Genomic DNA, 20,330 nt, shown 5'->3' on the forward strand with positions numbered 1-20,330 from the left:
AGTGGGGTGTGTCCTCACTTCCTAGGAGCTCCCCCAGGCCAAGGCAGCTCCTCCCCAGGGGAAAGGCCAAGTCAGGTTGCTGTATTTGTTTTTCTTTGCTATAGCCTCAAGCTATGAAAACTTTTCCACCTGTGGGCGGAAGATATATAGTAACGAATACAGTAAGTTCTCACTTAAGTTGCTGAGAGATTCTTGGAAACTGCAACTTTAAGAGAAAACCAATTTTACCTTAGGCTAATTGATATAAATGAATAGAATTCCTGTGATATATTTCTGGTGACAAAAACATCACCAGACTTCTAAAGATCAAACACTTCTAATATTAAACACTGAAATGAATGTGAGCTATATATACATTTAAGAAAAACTAAGAAAAACAAGATAATTAGGCCAGGTGCACTGACTTAAGCCTATAATCCCAGCACTTTGGGAGGCCCAGGAGGGAAGATCAACTGAGGTCAGGAGTTCAAGACCGGCCTGGCCATCTTGGTGAAACCTCATCTCTACTAAAAATACAGAAGTTAGCTGGGTGTGGTGGCAGGCACCTGTAATCCCAGCTACTCAGGAGGCTGAGGCACAAGAATCACTAGAACCCGGGAGGTGGAGATTGCAGTGAGCTGAGATCGTGCCACTGCACTCCAGCCTGGGCGACAGAGCAACACACCATCTCAAAAAAAAAAAAAAAGAAAGAAAGAAAGGAGAAAGAGAGAAAGAAAGACAGAAAGAAAGACAGAAAGGAAGGAAGGAAGAAAAGAAAGAAAGAAAGAAAAGAAAGAAAGAAAGAAAGGAAGGAAGGAAGGAAGGAAGGAAGGAAGGAAGGAAGGAAGGAGGAAAGAAAGGAAGAAAGAAAGACAGGAAAGAGAAAGAAAGGAAGGAAAGAGAAAGAAAGAAAGGCAGGTAAGGTAATTATTTACCCAATTATTCCAGTTCAGGGTCGTGGGTGGCTGGAGCCCATTCTGGCAGCTCAGGACGCCAGGTGGGAACCGACACTGGACAGGTCACGGTGCTCACACACCCATACTCACTCGCACTGGGACCATGCAGACTCGCCAATGAGCCTAGCGTGCACAGCTTTGGGATGTGGGACAAAGCCCATGCAGATGTGGGGAGAATGCAAACACCACGCAGACAGTGGCCCCTGCAGGAATCGAATTTTTTTCTTACCAATGTCATGACGAAAAGACATGGAACGAAATGACGTTATTCAAGGACCTGCTGTATGTGAATACTGGCTAACTCAATGAGCACTTACTATGTTCCGGGGGTGATCACAGGCCCTAACCATGTACTAACTCATTTAATGCTCACAACCATCCTAGGAGGTAGGTTCTGTTCCCCAGTGTACAGATGTGGAAACAGGCCAGTGAACAGAGAAATCACCTGCCCCAGGCCACCCAGCCGGTAAGCCCCACACTCTCGTCCACAACACTGCCCATGGTTGCTGGTGGATTTCCTGCTCTTGTTCACCCAGCTCAGCGCTTGGCACAGTGAGAAGCTCTGTAAGTGTTTGTTGAGTGAACGAATGCTGCCCATTGTCCTGCACCTGCAGAGCTGTTTTCCCTGCTATTGAAGGGGCATGACTGGAGGCAGAGGCCACAGAGGTGACCACACCAGGGCAACCTGTAGTACCAGCACCTGGTTCCAGCCGGGGAGCATCTGAGAACTGTGTCCTTCCACTCCTGAGTCCAGCACTTCCCAGGTCAGGTCAGCACTTTAACTCCTTAGGAAGTCTGTGTTTATTTTATTTTATTCATTTTAATTTTTTAAAGTTTTTAGAAATAGAGAAAGGGTCTCACTTCGTTGCCCAGGCTGGTCTCGAAATTCTGGGCTCAAGCCATCGCCCACCTCTACCTTCCAAAGTGCTGGGATTACAAGCCTGAGCCACCACACTCAGCCCTGTGTTTCTTTTTCTTTCTTCCCTTCCTCCCTTCCTTCTTTCCTTCCCTTCTTCTCTCCTTCCTTCCCTCCTTCCTTCCTCCCTCTCTCCCTCCCTCCCTTCTTGTCTCCCTTTCTCTCTCTCTCTCTCCCCTTCCTTCCCGCCCTCCCTTTCTTCCTTCCTTTCTTTCTTTTTTTTGTTTTTGAGATAGAGTCTCGCTCTGTCACCTAGGCTGGAGTGCAGTGGTGAGATCTCGGCTCACTGCAACCTCCGCCTCCTGGATTCAAGCGATTCTCCTGCCTCAGCTTCCCGAGTAGCTGGGACTACAGGTGTGCGCCACTATGCCCAGCTAATTTTTGTATTTTTAGTAGACACAGGGTTTCACCATGTTGGTTGGCCAGGATGGTCTTGATCTCTTGACCTCGTGTCCTCCCCCAAAGTACTGGGACTACAGGTGTGAGCCACCGCGCTCGGCCTTCTTTTCTTTCTCTCTCACTCCTCTCTTCTCTCTTCTCTCTCTCTCTCTCTCTCCCTTTCTTTCTTTCTTCTCACTGGAGTCTTGCTCTGTCGCCCAGGCTGGAATGCAGTGGTGTAATCTCTGCAACCTCCGCCTCCCGGGTTCAAGTGATTCTCCTGCCTCAGCCTGCTGAGTAACTGGGCCCACAGGCACACACCACCACGCCTGGCTAATTTTTGTATTTTTTGTGAAGACGGGGTTTCGTCATGTTGGCCAGGCTAGTTTCCAATTCCTGACCTCAGGTGATCCGCCCACCTTGGCCTCCCAAAGTGCTAGGATTACAGGCATGAGCCACCGCGCCTGGCCACTAAGTCCCCTTATTTCTATCTCAAGCCCAAGTTGTCAGGAACTCACTGAGTTCTCCCATCTATGGAGGAAAGAGATCCATCTCATGGTTCTGCCACCTGAACACCCTGGGACAGCTGCCCAGGGGTCTGGGCTGTAGTCTAATCTGGTCAGTCTTCTTTCCTCCACTCGGATTTTTCTCAAATAACGTCCCTTTCTTCCCAGACTCACTCATTTTCCTGAATTCTTCTGATTCTCTTCCACACCTTGTTCCCCTCTACCCCCAAGTCTTTCTTCTCCCCTTTTCAGCTACCCATTTATTTCCATATTCATTGTAAATACAGTTATTCGAAGTCTTTTCCAGATTGTTCTATTATCTCAAGTTTCGGGAACAGAAATTCTCCTATTGTGATGTATGCTGTCTGTCTGTTGCTCATGGTGACTCAGTTCCTGATGCGTTTGATACTTTCTGATTGTGAGCTAAAGTCGGAATTTTTTTTTTTTTCTCATGGTGGCTCAAGTGGCCTGAGTTGTGAAGGCTCCCTCCAGACACGATTTTTCCTTTGTCACTGTACTCCGGGCCAATTTAAGAATTCCTGTTTTTGTGGTGATAGTCGTTACTGTGGTAAAATATAGAACATAAAATTTACCATCTTACCCATGTTTAAGTGTCCAGTTCAGTGGTATTAAGTATGAATATTCAAAGTGTTGTCACCATCACCACCATCCATCAACAGAACTTGTTCCTCTTCCGAAACCAAACCTCTACACCCACTAAACACTAACTCCCCATTCTCTCCTTCCTCTAGCCCCTGGCAATCACCATTCTATTTTCTGTCTCTATAAATTTGCCTACTCTAGGTACTGCATGTAAGTGGGATCATGTAAGATTTGTTCTTTCCTGTCTGGCTTAGTTCACTTAGCCTAATGTCTTCAAAGTTCATCCATGTTGTAATATGTGTCAGAATTTCCTTCCTTTTTAAGACAAAATAATAGTCCATTGTATATGTGATCGTACATTTTGTGTATACTACTCTATTCATTCATTCATTGATGAACATTTGGGTTGTTTCCGCCTTTTGGCTATTGTGACTAATGCTACTATCAACACTGGTGTAGAAATATATTTGTTTGAGTCTCTGCTTTTTTTTTTTTTTTTTTTTTTAGACGGAGTTTCGCTCTTGTTGCCCAGGCTGAAGTGCAATGGCACAATCTCGGCTCACCGCAACCTCCGCCTGCTGGGTTCAAGCGACTCTCCTGCCTCAGCCTCCCGAGTAGCTGGGATTACAGGCATGCGTCACCACGCCCAGCTAATTTTGTGTTTTTAGTAAATCCATGTTGGTCAGGCTGGTCTCGAACTCCCAACCTCAGGCGATCTGCCCGCCTCGGGTTCCCAAAATGCTGGGATTACAGGTGTGAGCCACCGCGCCTGGTTGAGTCTTTTGGGTATATACCCAGAAGTGAAATTTCTACCTCATATAGTAACTCTGTGTTTAATTTTTTGAGACACCATCACACTGTCTTCCACAGTGGCTGTACCTTTTATATTCCCAGAAGCAATGTACGAGGGTTTCAATTTCTCCATATCCTTGTCAACACTTGCTATTTTCTGTTTTGTTTTGTTTCTTAATAATAGCCATCCTAATGAGTGTGAAGTGGTATTTCACTGTGGTTTGATTTGCATTTCCCTAATGGTAAGTGATGTTGATCATCTTTTCATGTGCTAATTGGCCACTTGTATATCTTCTTTGGAGAAATGTCTTTCAACAATGAATAACTGCATGAATAATTGAAAAAGTAAACAGTGAATTTTCAAGTCCTTTGCCTATTTAATCAATTTTTTTTTTTCTTGAGACAGGCTCTCCCACTATTGCCCAGGATGGAGTGCAGTGGTGGGATCTCGGCTCTCTGCAGACTTGACCTCCTGGGCCAAAGCAATTTTCCCACCTCAGCCTCCCTAGTAGCTGGGACTACAGGTGCATGCCACCATGCCCAGCTGATTTTTGTATTTTTTGTAGAGATGAGGTTTCACCTTGTTGCCCAGGCTGATCTTGAACTCCTGGTCTCAAGCGATCGGCCCGCCTCAGCCTCCCAAACTGCTGGGATTACAAAGTGCTGAGCCACTGAATCAACTTCAAATTGTTTTTGTTGTTGTTGTTTTAAAATATATTTTATATTTTAAAAATATATCCTATATATTGGCCAGGTGTGGTGGTTCATGCCTATAATCCCAGCACTTTGGGAGGCCGAGGTGGGCAGATCACTTGAGGTCAGGAGTTCAAGACCAGCCTTGCCAACATGGCAAAACCCTGTCTCTACTAAAAATACAAAACTTAGCCAGGTGTGGTGGCGCACATCTGCAGTCTCAGCTACTTGGAAGGCTGAGGTGGGAGAACCACTTGAACCCGGGAGGCAGAGGTTGCAGTAGCCAAGATCGCGTGACTGCACTCCAACCTGGGTGACAGAGCGAGACCCTGTCTCAAAAACAACAACAAAAAACAAAATATATGTCCTAGATATTAATCCCTTATCAGATACATGATTTGCAAATATTTTTTCCCATTTCTTGGGAAATTGTGTCCTTTTTTTTTTTTTTTTTTTGAGTCTCTGTCATCCAGGCTGGAATGCAGTGGCTGGATCTCGGCTCACTGCAACCTCTGCCTCCCAGGTTCAAGCAATTCTCCTGCCTCAGCCTCCCGAGTAGCTGGGCTTACAGGTGCCCACCACCACACCCAGCTAATTTTTGTATACATAGTAGAGATGGGGTTTCACCATGTTGGCCCAGCTGGTCTCGAACTCTTGACCTCAAGTGATTCACCCACCTTGGCCTCTCGAAGTGCTGGGATTACAGGCGTGAGCCACCACGCTCGGCCCCTGAAAGTTCTTAATTTTAATGAAGTCCAGTTTATTTTTTGTTTTGTTGCCTATACTTTTGGTGTCATATCCAAGAAATCCTTGCCACCTCCAATGCCAGGAAGTCCCTCTTATATTTTCTTCTAAGAGTTTTGTAGTTTTAGCTTTTATGTTTCTGTCTTTAATCCATTTTGGAGTTAATATTTTACTATACTTAAGGTAAAGATTCTACTTCATTATTTTGCATGTGGAAGTCCAGTTTTCTAAGTCTTCTTGAAAAGACTTGCCTTTCCCTCACTGAATGGTCTTGGGACCCTTGTCTAAAATCATTTGACCATTTGTGTAAGAGTTTATTTCTGGGCTATTCTATTCCATTAGTCTAAATGTCTGTCTTTATACTAATACCACACTATTTTAATTATTGTAGATTTGTGGTTACATATTAAAATCAGGAACTGTAAGACTTCCAATTTTGTTCTTTTTCAAGATTGTTTTGACTATTTGGGGTCCTTTGAGATTCCATATAAATTTTAGGATGGGTTTTTCTGTTTCTATAAAAATATTATGATTTGCATTTCAATAGGGATTGCATTGAATCTGTAGATTGCATCAGGCAACATTGACACCTTAGCAATATCAAGTCTTCTAAACCATGAATATAGGATGTCTTTCCATTTATTTGTGTCTTCTTTCACTTTGGCAACATTTTGTGATTTTCAGTGTACAAGTCTTTTGCTTCCTTGGTTAAGTTTATTGCTAAGGGCCAGGCGCAGTGGCTTACACCTGTAATCCCAGCACTTTGGGAGGCCGAGGCAGACGGATCACGAGGTCAAGAGATCAAGACCATCTGGCCAACATGGTGAAACCCCGTCTCTACTAAAAATACAAAAATTAGCTGGGCATATTGGCAGGCACCTGTAGTCCCAGCTACTCAGGAGGCTGAAGCAGGAGAATCACCTGAACCCGGAAGGTGGAGGTTGCAGTGAGCCGAGATTGCGCCACTGCAGTCCAGCCTGGGCAACACAGCCAGACCCCATCTCAAAAAAAAAAAAAAGTTTATTGGTAATACTTTTATTCTTTTTCATTGCTTTTATAAATGAAATTGTTTTCTTAGTTTCCTTTTTGGATTTTTCATTATTAGTGTATAGAAACAACTAATTTCTATGTGTTAATTTTGTATCCTGCAACTTTGCTGACTTTATTAATTCTAATAAGTGTGTGTGTGTGTGTGTTTGTGTGTGTGTGTGTAATCCATCTTGGTTTTATTTTTACTTTTACTTGGAGACTCAGGCAGGGACAGGTTTTCTTGTCATCTTCCAAAGCCAGTGGGTAGGCTTTTTCTAGGTTCCTATTCATTGAGGAAGCAGGCTTCAAGGATCCCAGCTGTCTTCAAGAGTACTGGTTTCAGCTTCCTGCTTCATGAAGGCCAAGGCCTAGGTCAAGGCCCCTGCAAGGTCAAGGTCATTATAATGCCAGCACCTGGCTGCTAAGCCTATTTCCCTTCCAATACCCTCCCCTCAGAGCTCCTGGTGCATCAGCTCGTTCAACCTCCTGCTTTTCTGCTCTCTCGATTTAAGAAACAGACACATTATATTTCTACATATTCAGAGCACAGGAGTCCCAGCATCCCACTTCCAAATGAGCATGTCAAGCACCTGCATTCAGAGAGGACACGTGGAAGCCAAAATTTTGCCATAGTGAAAGGCCTTATTCCCGAATACAGGTAGAGTGGGGAAGACCTTGGCCCCTTCCCACACAGGCAAGAGTGTTGCCTCCCCATGGGGCTGGTAGCCTGCTAAGGCCCAAGCCACATGGGTGGGTTGTCTACTGTTACTGAGGGCCTACTCTGTGCTATATACCATACTAGGTGCTTTACATACATTATATGTCATTGAATCTTCCCTCCAGTCCTATGAGGTAGGTACTATTATTGTCGCTGATTCACTTGAGAAAGCTGCCAAAACACAGATAACAAGGGGCAGAACCAGGATTCTGATTCAGGTTGGCTCAGCCTTTTATCAAATACATGTGGTCTTCCTCTGTCCTTTCAAAAGCCTATAGCTTCCTCATCTTGTCCACTCCTCTGCGGGTAGGGTCTGTGGTTTCCTTTCTCTTATCTATCCTCAACACACAGTGGGTGTGACCTGGGTGCAACCAGTCACAGCTCTGCAGAGGTTACTATGATTTTGCCCCTGAAGGATCTGTCCACAACTTAGGAACTCTAACAGCTTTTGGCCTGAGCCCCCGTTACCGAGAGAAAGGAGCTTTTTGCCAAGGACTCCAAGGGGAGTGCACTTGATGCTGGTCGGGACCCAAGGCACCCAGCCCTCCTTGAGACATTGTGTGAGTCGGGCTGGGCCTCAGACACAGCCCCCACTGCCCCACCCCAGCCAGGGTGGTGCTTGTGTGGGAAGGACTTTAAATCCAGCTGCCAGACCCCTGCACGGGAGAAGGAGAGACGGCTGGCCACCATGCACGGCTCCTGCAGTTTCCTGATGCTTCTGCTGCCGCTGCTGCTACTGCTGGTGGCCACCACAGGCCCCGCTGGAGCCCTCACAGATGAGGAGAAACGTCTGATGCTGGAGCTGCACAACCTCTACCGGGCCCAGGTATCCCCACCGGCCTCAGACATGCTGCACATGGTAAGTGTGGCCACGGCACTTGCTGGCTGGGATAGAAGGGGTGCTGGCCAGGGTCTGTCACCAGGCCCTCTTACCCTGCTCCACATGCTGAAGCTATTTCAGAATTCTTCTCCTTTCTCTGGTCAGTGACAGAGTCCCTGAGTCCCTGACATTATGTTACATTACTTTTAACGGCAAAAACCACAATTACTTTTGCACCCGCCTAATAAAATTCACAGGCCCTATAAGCAACCTCATAATACAGATGAGGAAAGTGAGGCTCAGAGGGACTTGCTGGGGTCACACAGCTGGTAGAGCCAGACCCAAAACCCTGGCTTCCCACTCCAATGACCTTTCCCCAGCACTTCCTCAAATGCATGTGCCCTCGGTGGGGGAACCCGGGAAGTTCTTAACACCTTTGTGAAAACAGTCTTTCATATGCCTGCCAAGAAGAGGACAAGAGGAAGCAGGGCAGCAGGATGGGCATGGGCACCTGGGGTAGGATGCAGGTGCTAAGGAGGTAGGTGACAGCAGGATCCAGAAGCAGAGAGGGCTCTGGATCACACAGTCCGAATTCTGTCTTGGTCGCCTACAAAACCTGTGTGATTCGAGGCAAGTCCTTTAAACTTGCTGATCCCAAGTCTCATCTGTAAAAGTCTGTCAGAATTAGAGCTACATATATACCAGTGTGGACTGAATCTCACAGATATCATACTGAATGGGGAGGAAATAAAATCTCTAAAAAATACACAGTAGGGTCTCTTTACATGAAGTCTGAAGACATGTAAAAATACTATTTATGTCCGGTGAAACACGCAGATGTAGTAAACATACATGTACATGCACACAGGAGACAGAGCCAGATTTAGGGCTGGTTACTTCTCTTAGGAAGAGCTATTTATGGCAGGGTGAGAGGCGGGCTGTCTATATGCAGGATTAAAGGAGATAAAGTGAGAAATTCACCGCCTTCCTGCCCTCCCTGAGGGCTGAACTAGCCTGTCCCCTCCACCCACCCTCAGATGGCTGGGGAGGTTGCTGGGCATTGTTTAGGGATCAGGGACCCCTGGAGCTGGTGCCTGAGAGAACAGATGCACCTTGGGGAACACAATAGTGAGCCTGGGGCCCAAACCTAAGTTCTAACCTCAGCCCCATGTGATCTGACTGAATTAACTCTGGGTGGACCCCTTTCCCTTCAAAGGCCTCTGTTTCCGGATGGAAACATGGGGCTGGCGATCCCTGCCCTGGGCGTCAGACAGGATGACATGTGATAAAGATCTAGGAAGAGCTCTGCACACACATGCAGCACTGCCGTTCACAGCTGTGCCAGCCTGGGCATCCAGGAAAGGTAGACAACAAACCAGGAGTCGCAGACGCAGCTCTGTCAACAGCGCGCTGATTGAGGCCTGTGACTCATGGTTGGGCTTCAGTTTCCCCACCTGTAGATCCCTGATGCCTACAGTCTTGCTGGCTGAGATGGGGGCCACACAGGCTGGGAGCCGCTTCTCAGACAGAGGTGCACCTTGGAGCGGGCCAACATTCTGGGAGGCAGTTGGGATACTGAGGGGATATGCTGCTGCCTAATGGGGAGTGTTTTGAGGAGGAGGAGATGAGGCTGGGGCTGGGATGCCAGGAAACATTCAGGACAAGACTCAGGTTCAACCTCAGTAGTGGCGAGGGCAGGGACTCTGCAGCCAAATGGCCTGAGTTCAAATCTTGCCTTTGTTACTTATTAGCTTTGTGACCTTGGCCAAGTTAAACTCTCGGTGCCTCGGTCTCCTCATCTGTAAAATGGGGATGATAACAGTGGAATAATTCCCTTGTAGCTATGGTAGTTGTAGGGTTAAATGAGTGAATATGTGTAAAGCACTCAGAAGAATGCCTGGCACACAGTAAGTGCTCAATAAGTGTCTGATTAACACAAAAGAGGGAATGGATCCAGGGTGAGGCAGGTGGGGGTTATCATGAACGCTTCCCTCTCAGCCTCCAGGTCTAATCAGTACCAGTTTTGGCCCCCTGAAGGTTCAATTGTCCTTGAAATCTAACCCTTCCCCCACTCCCTTCTCTTTTTGGCACAACCCTGGTTCAGGGTTCTTTCATTCTTGAACCCAAGGACTCCTAGGATAGCTCCTACCTGTTCCCCAGCTTCTGGCCTCTGCTGTCAGAATGAATAATCCAACACATGGGCCTGACCCTGCTCAAAATCCTTCAGTGGCTCCCGCAGCTCCCTACTGCCTCAGGATAAAGCTCCGGCTCCTGAGAAGGCTCTGTGTGTTCTGGCCCCTGCCTATTGCTCCATCCTCCTCTCCCGCTTGCCCTTTATTCTTCTGTAACCTGAACAGCTTGTCTTTTCCCAGCCAAAATGTTTCCCAGCTTCATGCCTTTGCTGATGTGTGCCTTCTGATTAGGACGCCTCTCCCTCCAGCTGGCTAATGCCTCATCTTTTAACACTTAGCTTGGTGTCTCCCTCTCCACCTTTGGCTGGGCTAGATGGCCCTCTTTGGTGCCCCTATAGTACTTGTTGCACATCTGTCATTTACCATGTGGTGGCCCAAATGATTTTTCTGTCAATGGAAGCTTGGGCTTCTTGGTTCCTGCTGTTGTCCCAGGGCTGACACAATGCCCAGGACTGTTGAATGAATGAATGAACAAGTGAATGAATGAATGAATGAATGGGCTTGCTTCTAGATGGTGACCATGTGGCCAATGTGGGTGGATGCTGAGAGTCTTACAACTCCACAGGGGGCTCTGGATGACTGACTGAGAATCCTTAAGACGAAACTAATGACGCTAATGGTGGGGCTCCAGGTATTTTGTCAGAATGGAAATTACAGGCAGACTCTGTAGGGGGACACTGCTTTAAGCAGGGCCCTGTCTCAGTCATCAATAGTTGACAAGTATCTGTTGAGCACCTACTATGTGCTAGTACTGCACCAGACACTGGAGATCCATCCATACCTTATCCTGACGGCACTTACAGTCCAGCCTGGCACCTCACAGGTCATCTCAGACACCCTGACCCTGGTCGCCAGCACCCTGCCCCTTTCCCACTCCCAATCTCCCACTGTTGCCAGAGTTGAGAGAATCTCAGGGACCAGTGATTCAGGACAAAAATGTCCAGAGAGGGAAAGATACTCACCCAAGGTCACAGCTGTGGAGCCATCCCAGCCAGGTGCACCCATCCCCATGCCAGGCAGCGGCTCCTGAAAGCCTTGAGCGGGTGGGGAGTGGGTGTGGCCACACAGCCACCTCCCCTCAGGGTCACCCAAGCTCTTGGCGCTTTATGGGCTGTCTGGCTCCCACAGCTGGCTGGGCCCCCATAGGGTGGAGCAAAAGCTGCCTCCAGGCCATGGATTTCCAGGAGAAGCCAAGGACAGCATTTAATGGGATCCAGGCTTCCCCTCCTCAATCCTTTGGGTTGGATGCCTTGTTAATCCCTCTTCCCACCCACACTCGGCCTGCCTCTCAGCCAGGGACACAATCTCAAAGGCCCTGAACCTAAAATTTCCCCTCCCACCATCTCACCTGAGGTCCCCACTGGAGAACACTGTCACTGGGGTTGACGGTGGGTTACCAAGGCTCTGAAAGTAGGCCCCTTGGTGAGAGGCCTGTGACATTCAGTGTCACCTACAGACACTTAATTTTCTTGGAGAAAGGGGGTTGTCATTGACAAGGGTTGGGAGCAGTTAGGAACAGCACTGGGGAGGGAGCCTGCAGAGGGTAAAGGCATGGGGGCTGGGTGTCCCAAGGAGAGGGTGGGGGCTTAGAGGGAGAGGAAGGTGCCAGCCCTCAAGTCAGGTTCCTGGTTGAGTGGGGGTGAAATGGGCTGAATAAACAACCCAGCCCCTCAACATGGATCTCACCAGACATCCTGTGCTCTTCAGAGAAGTTCAAGGAGGCCTGGGAAGTAGGCAGGGGCATGTGTGGCCACTTTTTTCACATGAGGCTTTTTATGTGACACTGTCACCAACACCACCTCATCCACTCTTCTCAGCCCTCTGAGGGTGCAGAAAGGTTAGACAATCCGTGCAGTCACACAGCTGGTGAACGGTCCAGCTCCACGGCCTGGGGTGGCGTCCTCCACCTCCCCACAGAAGCCCACGCAGAGCAGAGACCTGTTCCAGGCCATGCCCAAGAGTCACCCCGCTAAGGAGGTGCCGGAAGGATTTCCCCACGACTTCCTCGACCTTTTGCTTGGTCCCCACAGCATCTGTGGGCATCCTCACCTCCCTTCTCTCACCTGCCCTGCAGAGATGGGACGAGGAGCTGGCCGCCTTTGCCAAGGCCTACGCACGGCAGTGCGTGTGGGGCCACAACAAGGACCGCGGGCGGCGCGGCGAGAATCTGTTCGCCATCACCGACGAGGGCCTGGACGTGCCGCTGGCCATGGAGGAGTGGCACCACGAGCGCGAGCACTACAACCTCAGCGCCGCCACCTGCAGCCCGGGCCAGATGTGCGGCCACTACACGCAGGTGTGGGCAAGTCGGGCGGGGCAGGGCGGAGCCTCGCGGCGTGGGGGTGGGGCCACGTGCTCCGTGGGCGGGGCCACCTCTGCCTTCACCGTTCCTAAGCGTCCTCGCTACAAGAGGCGGGCCTCACTCCAAGTCCCCTCAGATACTTTGCAAATCTTGTCCTCTCACTGCAGCTAATACGCTGTCTAAGCCTCTGACGGAGTCGGCTTCTCTACAGTCTTTTGAAAACCTAGGCCGCTAGGCCAGGCGCGGTAGCTCACGCTTGTAATCCCAGCAATTTGGGAGGCCGAGCTGGGAGGATCGCTTGAGGCCAGGAGTTGGAGACCAGCCTGGGCAACATGGCGAGATCCCTGTCCCTACAAAAAAATACAAAAAACTTTGCTGGGCGCGGTGGCGCTCACCAGCTACTCTGGAGGCTGAGGTGGAAGGATCACTTCAGCCCGGGAGACTGAGGCTGCAGTGAGTCGTGATCGCGCCCCTACACTCCAGCCAGGGCAACAGAGGGAGGCCCTGTCTCAAAAAACATAAAATAAATAAAAAGGGGTGGGGGCGGTGGGACATGTTAGGTGTCACAGAGCCAGTTTTATGGATCGTGGTTATTGACCTAGGCAATACTGTACGGTGCTCCAAGTGGTCCTGCCCCTCTTCCCCCAGATAGTGCAGAGCTGTTTGCCCCAGCAGCAGATAGTCCCTTAACTTCTCTCTGTGGCTCCTTCGCATTTATTATGGTGTCTAATTTGCTACTTGTCATCTGCCAGGGACTAATAAAGCAAATAGACAATTTTGTCTAGTTTTTCTTTTGCATTTAACAATTATGCGTAATGATGAACAGCAAATTGTGGCTGAATGAAGGCTTCAGGGAGATTTCTGATAGAATTTCCTGCTCCCCAGTCACACTTTGCTCCTGTCTGGATTCTCACTGCATTTTGAAAGTTTGGGCTTGCAGATATGTGTGTTTTGTGTGTGTGTGTGTGTGTGTAGGTGAATTAACATTAGTGTAACTGAATTATTTTTTCTCCTCCCAGTGCTTATGTGTTGTACAAATAGTAACATGACAAACAATTAAAAGAAAAGAAACCAACCATCTTCCCACCCACATTCACCAATTCCATTTCTTTTTTATGGTATTTTTAGTCTTCATCTTTTTTTTTGTTTAGTCTTCATCTTTAGGGAGGAAATCTCAGCAGCACCCACCCAGGTCAGAAAGTTGTGAGGGCCCAGCACCCTTCCTGGCCCTTTCCCTCTGGATCCTGCCACCCCTCCCTCTCCCTCCACCCTCACCCACTTGCTTGTGCAGGGATTGTTATCAGGACCCAGCAGGGAGTAAGTCAGCGCAGCTCCACCCCAGCTTTCTCTGGGGCTGAGGGTGAATGTACTCTGGAGTTGTTTCTGCCCAGAAGGTGTTCAACACCGGGGAGACCTTCAGCTGATTTCAGCAGAGATTCCTGGGCATATTGGGCCTAGAACCAGCAAGGAAAGGCTGCTGGTCTCACCCCATGGCAGCACACAAATGTTGTTGGATTTTTTGTTTGATAAAGACAGAAGTCATTCTAGCAGCTAAGAGACCCACACTGAGAAACAACCAGAACAGGTCCTGCTCACCTGTGATTTGGGGGAAGTTCCACTTTCAAAATGGCTCCTCCTGCTCCCCATCTTGGACTTTCCTTGTTGCTGAGGTCTAAAATTCTACCATTTGAGATTCTTTCCTTTGCATATACCCTTCATTTAAAATGCAAGGGCCTCTAGGAAGAGCCCACAGAAAAAATTAATGAGGGTGTATCACAGTCCTGGAGCTGAGGGAAGGTTTTGAGAGGAAAAGAGGCCTGGCAAAGTGGTATGTGTGGTTAGCAGAGGAGAGTAGACCGTTAGGGACAAACTCCCCCATCCTTCCCCCTGATCAGAGTTTTGTCCTGAACCTGCATGGCTTTGGGAACGTGAACGTCACAGGCTATAGGGTGCCTCTTCTCCCCACCCCTGTAAAGAGGGTGTAGTGGGATGCCAGGAAGGCACCATGCCACCTCGCATGGGGCTGAGCTGCTAGGTTTGCCCTCCTTCAGGTGGTTTGGGCCAAGACAGAGAGGATCGGCTGCGGTTCCCACTTCTGTGAGAAGCTCCAGGGTGTTGAGGAAACCAACATCGAATTACTGGTGTGCAACTATGAGCCCCCGTGAGTGCTGGGGGGAACCCTGGAGATGGAGAGGGGGAAGGCACAGGCAGAGCCAAGGGGAGGGCAGAGTTGGCCACAGCCTGAGGGAGTGGGAGAAGAGGGGTCAGTCTGCAGCTATACCATCCAGGGAGCTGTGAAGGCTCCGATGGTGGTCGGCTCTCATCGGCCAGAGAGGGCCAGGAGGAGCCCAAGATCGCCTAGCAAGTCAGTGGCTGGCAGTCAGGAGACCCAAGGGCACGTCCAGAGTAGATGTGTGTATAGGAGTTGGGGAGAGGGTTGGGAGAGGTCGACCCCCTCCCCTCAGCATCCTCCTGACCTCCTGTAGGGGGAACGTGAAGGGGAAACGGCCCTACCAGGAGGGGACTCCGTGCTCCCAATGTCCCTCTGGCTATCGCTGCAAGAACTCCCTCTGTGGTGAGTCCGCGGGTGGATGGGTAGGGGCGGGGAGTGTGGAAGGGATGCGATGCAGACTGGATGGTCTAAGAGCCTCCCTGGACTGAGCGGTACGTGGGCAGGGGAGGGGCCGGGCGGGATGCGACCACCGGGGGTCCCTGGCGGCTCCCTTAGCCCTCCACACGCAGCCACTTTGGCGCCCTGTCGTTCCAAGTGGCCGGATTTCAACCCTTCAAAGGGAGGATGTTAGAAAGTCTGGCGGCTTCGGGGGGCCCGCGTGAGGTGGACGTGGCCAATCGTTAGGGTCTTGAGGAGCGGGCGGGGCCAGGCCGGGGGGGGGGGGGGCATGGTCAGGTAACTGGCTTCAAGAGGGCGGGGCCGGCCTTGCCGGAGCCGTGTGAGGGACCGGGATCCCGCTGGAGAAGTGCCCTGAAAAAGGGCAAGTATGAATGTAGAGAGACTTGGACCAGGAGGTGGAGAGAGGAGCAACTGTGTCAATCACCAGAAGTAGCGTTTCTTTTCTTTTCTTTTCTATTTTTTTTTTTCTTTTTGACAGAGTTTTGCTCTTGTTGCCCAGACTGGAGTGCAATGGCTCGATCTCTGCTCACCTGCAACCTCTGCCTCCCGGCTTCAAGCAATTCTCCTGCCTCAGCCTCCCAAGTAGCTGGGATTACAGGCGCCCGCCACCACACCCGGCTAATTTTGTACTTTTATAGAGATGGGGTTTCTCCATATTGGTCAGGCTGGTCTCAAACTCCTGACCTCAGGTGATCCGCCTGCCTCAGCCTCCCAAAGTACTGGGATTACAGGCGTGAGCCACCGCGCCCTGCTTGTAACTTTTATTTTCAATGAGGGGCATATCCGCTGGAGAAGTGTGTGTGTTTGTGTGTCCTAGTAGGACATTTGATCGGGTCGCTTGGTTTGCGGTGCGGTGAGAGATGTGAGGTCCTGCTTGCAGCACTCAGGCCAGTTCTCCTCTGTCTTATCAGAACCCATCGGAAGCCCGGAAGACGCCCAGGATTTGCCTTACCTGGTAACTGAGGCCCCATCCTTCCTGGCAACTGAAGCCTCAGACTCTAGGAAAATGGGTACTCCTTCCCTAGCAACGGGGATTCCGGCTTTCTTGGTAACAGAGGTCTCAGGTTCCCCGGCAACCAAGGCTCTGCCTGCTGTGGAAACCCAGGCCCCAACTTCCTTAGCAACAAAAGACCCGCCCTCCATGGCAACAGAGGCTCCACCTTCTGTAACAACTGAGGTGCCTTCCATTTTGGCAGCCCACAGCCTGCCCTCCTTGGATGAGAAGCCAGTTACCTTCCCGGAATCGACCCATGTTCCTATCCCAAAATCAGCAGACAAAGTGACAGACAAAACAAAAGTGCCCTTCAGGAGCCCAGAGAACTCTCTGGACCCCAAGATGTCCCTGACAGGGGCAAGGGAGCTCCTACCCCATGCCCAGGAGGAGGCTGAGGCTGAGGCTGAGGCTGAGGGAGAGGCTGAGGCTGAGTTGCCTCCTTCCAGTGAGGTCTTGGCCTCAGTTTTTCCAGCCCAGGACAAGCCAGGTGAGCTGCAGGCCACACTGGACCACACGGGGCACACATCCTCCAAGTCCCTGCCCAATTTCCCCAATACCTCTGCCACCGCTAATGCCACGGGTGGGCGTGCCCTGGCTCTGCAGTCGTCCTTGCCAGGTAAGGCCCGTGGCATCAGTCCCACTCCCCTCCTGGCTCTGGAATGGCAGTGTCCTGCCCCAGCTGTAGGTGGTATGAGCACGGTGGGGCATGCGCCCTGTGAGTAGGAGCTTCCGCCCTGGCTGCTGCCCCACCTCCTTGCATGGTGGGGTGGGTGGGACGGCAGGCACAGCCGTCTCTAGGCTGAGGCAAAGCCTCTTTCTTCCCACAGGTGCAGAGGGCCCTGACAAGCCTAGCGTCGTGTCAGGGCTGAACCCAGGCCCTGGTCATGGGTGGGGCCCTCTCCTGGGGCTACTGCTCCTGCTTCCCCTGATGTTGGCTGGAATCTTCTGAAGGGGATACCACTCAAAGGCAAGGCCTGGTGCGGGGGGCCCCGGCCTCATGTCCACCTAGATTGTCTTCCTCCAAGTAAGTGGCCACAGCTTCCTGGGCAGGTCCTGCTCTGTGGCCCAGCAGCCCCCCTTCACCCCAACTTCTGGCCAGATTCCAGGCTAGCACTCTTATCCTCCTGGGAGGCGTCTACAGGGGCAGCCCCTGGCACTGCCCCAGGAGTGCCTTGGATCTGGGTAGGCCCATCCCTCAGCTGGCTGCAGACTGTTCTGAGTGGTATTCACACGTGCCCACTCTCAGGTTGTCCTGTGGCTATTAGCTTCTCTCCTAGACAGAGGATCTCAGGCTTCCCAGGAACCCCTGGGCCCCTTCCAGTCCCCTGGCCTCTTCCTTGAGCCATCTGAGTCCAGGACTGTTCCCCAGAAGTGCCTCTTGCCTTCTCAGGGTGAAGAGGTCAGCTGTCCTCCTGTCATCTTCCCCACCCTGTCCCCAGCCCCTAAACAAGATGCTTCTTGGTGAAGGCCCTCTGGAAGGGAAAGGCTACGGGGCATGTGCCTCATCACACCATCCTGGAGGCACAAGGCCTGGCTGACTGCGAGCGCACGGGGCCGCCTGAGGACTGCACACCAGGCCCACACCTCTCCTGCCCCTCCCTCCTGAGTCCTGGGGGTGGGAGGATTTGAGGGAGCTCACTGCCTACCTGGCCTGGGGCTGTCTTGCCCACACGGTATGAGTGCTCTCCCTGAGTGCCTGTGTAGCTGGGGACGGGGATTGCAAGGGGCAGATGAAGGACAAGCCCCACTGGAGTGGGGTTCTGTGGGTGGGGAGGCAGGGACAAGGGAAGGAAAGCAACTCCTGACTCTCCAATAAAAACCAGTCCAACCTGTGGCAACTGTTCCTTCTCTTTCACATCCCCCTCCTCTAAAACACTCCATTTAGTGTCTCCTCTTTGGGACGCACCCTTCTTTTCCTTCCTATAACTCTCCCCTCCCCCTAATCACAGGCGGCCGCCAGGAAGGGGAAGAGCCAAAGGAAGGCCAAGGGTGCTGGACTGACTCTCCCAGCTTCAGGAGTCACCAGCGGGGCCTAGACGGGTTTGGAGCCCGGGATCAAAGCATGGCATGCGGCCTCTTCACAAGGGTGCTGCTGCCTAGGCCTGTCTGGGACACAAGGTCAGAAATGTACGTCAGGCAAGGCTCTGCCAGCCCCAGGTGCTTGGAAGAGTCCTAAGAAAGGGATCTGGAGTCCCAGACCCTCCCCAGGGGAGCACAGGAGGACCGTCCAGAGGTGCTGAGGATCAGAAAGGCACATATATGTTGGGGTAGCAGTGGTGGGTGACTGAGGGTGGCTTGGATGGTAGGGAGGGGCAGGGCAAGTCTCCAGACCACCACTGGAGGGTGAGCAGTCAAACAGGACACCACCCAAGTCAGGGCAGGGCTGGGAACCAACCTGTAACCAAGGAGGACACTTCCCTCTTTTACTTTTTTTTTTTTTTTTTTTGAGTTTTTTTTTTTTGTTTGTTTGTTTTTTTTTTTTTTCAGACGGAGTCTCGCTCTGTCGCCCAGGCTGGAGTGCAGTGGCCGAATCTCAGCTCACTGCAAACTCCGCCTCCCGGGTTCACGCCATTCTCCTGCCTCAGCCTCCCGAGTAGCTGGGACTACAGGCGCCCGCCACCTCGCCCGGCTAGTTTTTTGTATTTTTTTAGTAGAGACGGGGTTTCACCGTGTCAGCCAGGATGGTCTCGATCTCCTGACCTCGTGATCCGCCCGTCTCGGCCTCCCAAAGTGCTGGGATTACAGGCTTGAGCCACCGCGCCCGGCCTGAGATAGAGTTTTGCTCTGTCACCCAGGCTAGGGTAAAGTGGCGCGATCTCGGCTCACTGCAACCGCCGCCCCCCAGGTTCAAGTGATTCTCCTGCCTCAGCCTCCCAAGTAGCTGGGATTACAGGCGCCCGCCAACACACCTGGCTAATTTTTGTATTTTTAGTAGAGACAGAGTTTGGTCAACAGCTGGTCTTGAACTCCTGACCTCAGGTGATCCACCCACCTCAGCTTCCCAAAGTGCTAGGATTACAGCCGTGAGCCACCACACCTAGCCTACTTAGTATGTTTTTTCCAGCTCTATTCAGATATAACTCATAACATAAAATTCACCCATTTAAAGTATGCAACTCAATGGTTTTTACTATATTCACAAGGTTGTGTAACCATCACAATTTTAGAACATTTTCGTCACCCCCCCAAAAAAAACCCATACCCATTAGCAGTCACTCCCTATTTTCCTCTAACCTCCCCAGCCCCCATCAACCACTAATCTATCTACATGGATTTGTCTGTTCTTAACATCCCATATAAATTCTTGCTCTCATATATGTTATGGTCTTTTGTAACTGCTTCTTTCACTTACCATATAAATATATATAATTTGTTTTAGACCAGGTCTTGCTCTGACACCCAGGATTATAGCTCACTGCAGCCTCCAACTCCTGGGCTCAAGTGATTCTCCCATCTCAGCCTCTTGAGCAGCTGGGACTATAGGTGCATGCCACCATGTCCAGCTAATTTTTAAATTTTTTGTAGAGACAAGTTCTCACTATGTTGCCCAGGCTGGTCTTGAACTCCTGGCTTCAAGCAATCCTCCCAAAGGACTGAGATTATGGTTGTGAGTCGCTGCTCTCAGCCAACATACTTTCAAGGTTCATCCATGTCGTAGCATGAATCGGAACTTCTTCATTTTTATTGCCAAGTCATATTCCATTCTATGGAATATTTGTTACATTCTATAGAACATTTCCATTTTATTTATCTGTCATCGGACACTCAGGCTGTTTCCACTCCTGAGCTACTATGAATAATGCTACTCTAAGCATTCATGTACCAGCTTTTGTGTGAACGTAAGTTTCCAATTATCTTGGGTATATACCTAGGGGTATAGATAAGGAAGTCCCCAAAGGCCTGTCAGAGGCCTTTTAGCTTTGCCCATTGGATGAGATTTCCCAGGAGTGCAGGTGATCAGCTCTCCACAGGACACTCCTCCTCCCGTCACCCCTCCCTTTGCCAGCAGCTGAGCTCTCCTCCTGCCCAATCCCACCCAATCTCCTTTCTCAGATGAGGACCCAGCATCCTAGTTT

General features: G+C 50.5%; 1 protein-coding gene across 2 annotated transcripts; it reads left to right on the forward strand.

Moving 5' to 3' along the window:
- Nucleotides 1-1,562: 1,562 nt before the first annotated feature.
- Nucleotides 1,563-18,092, forward strand: PI16 (peptidase inhibitor 16). Of its 2 annotated transcripts, XM_025384459.1 has the most exons (9): nt 1,665-1,704; nt 4,315-4,372; nt 7,922-8,173; nt 12,401-12,622; nt 14,680-14,789; nt 15,115-15,203; nt 16,172-16,870; nt 17,082-17,231; nt 17,645-18,092. In XM_025384459.1, the coding sequence occupies exons 2-8, from the start codon at nt 4,370-4,372 to the stop codon at nt 17,201-17,203; spliced, it is 1,497 nt and encodes a 498-aa protein (XP_025240244.1). In that variant the 5' UTR covers nt 1,665-1,704; nt 4,315-4,369; the 3' UTR covers nt 17,204-17,231; nt 17,645-18,092. The 2 variants fall into 2 exon arrangements, with proteins under 2 accessions (XP_025240245.1, XP_025240244.1); XM_025384460.1 differs by lacking the exon at nt 4,315-4,372 and having other exon boundaries at nt 1,563-1,704; nt 17,082-17,221.
- The last annotated feature ends 2,238 nt before the right edge of the window (nt 18,093-20,330 follow it).

This window comes from Theropithecus gelada, chromosome 4, assembly GCF_003255815.1.
Source record: "Theropithecus gelada isolate Dixy chromosome 4, Tgel_1.0, whole genome shotgun sequence".
NCBI lineage: Eukaryota > Metazoa > Chordata > Mammalia > Primates > Cercopithecidae > Theropithecus > Theropithecus gelada.

Excerpts from the sequence above, each read along its gene's own strand:
- PI16 (XM_025384459.1), top strand. Across the intron at positions 15,204-16,171 it reads CTGCAAGAACTCCCTCTGTG|AACCCATCGGAAGCCCGGAA; the intron begins GTGAGTCCGCGG and ends CTGTCTTATCAG. Across the intron at positions 16,871-17,081 it reads TCTGCAGTCGTCCTTGCCAG|GTGCAGAGGGCCCTGACAAG; the intron begins GTAAGGCCCGTG and ends TTCTTCCCACAG.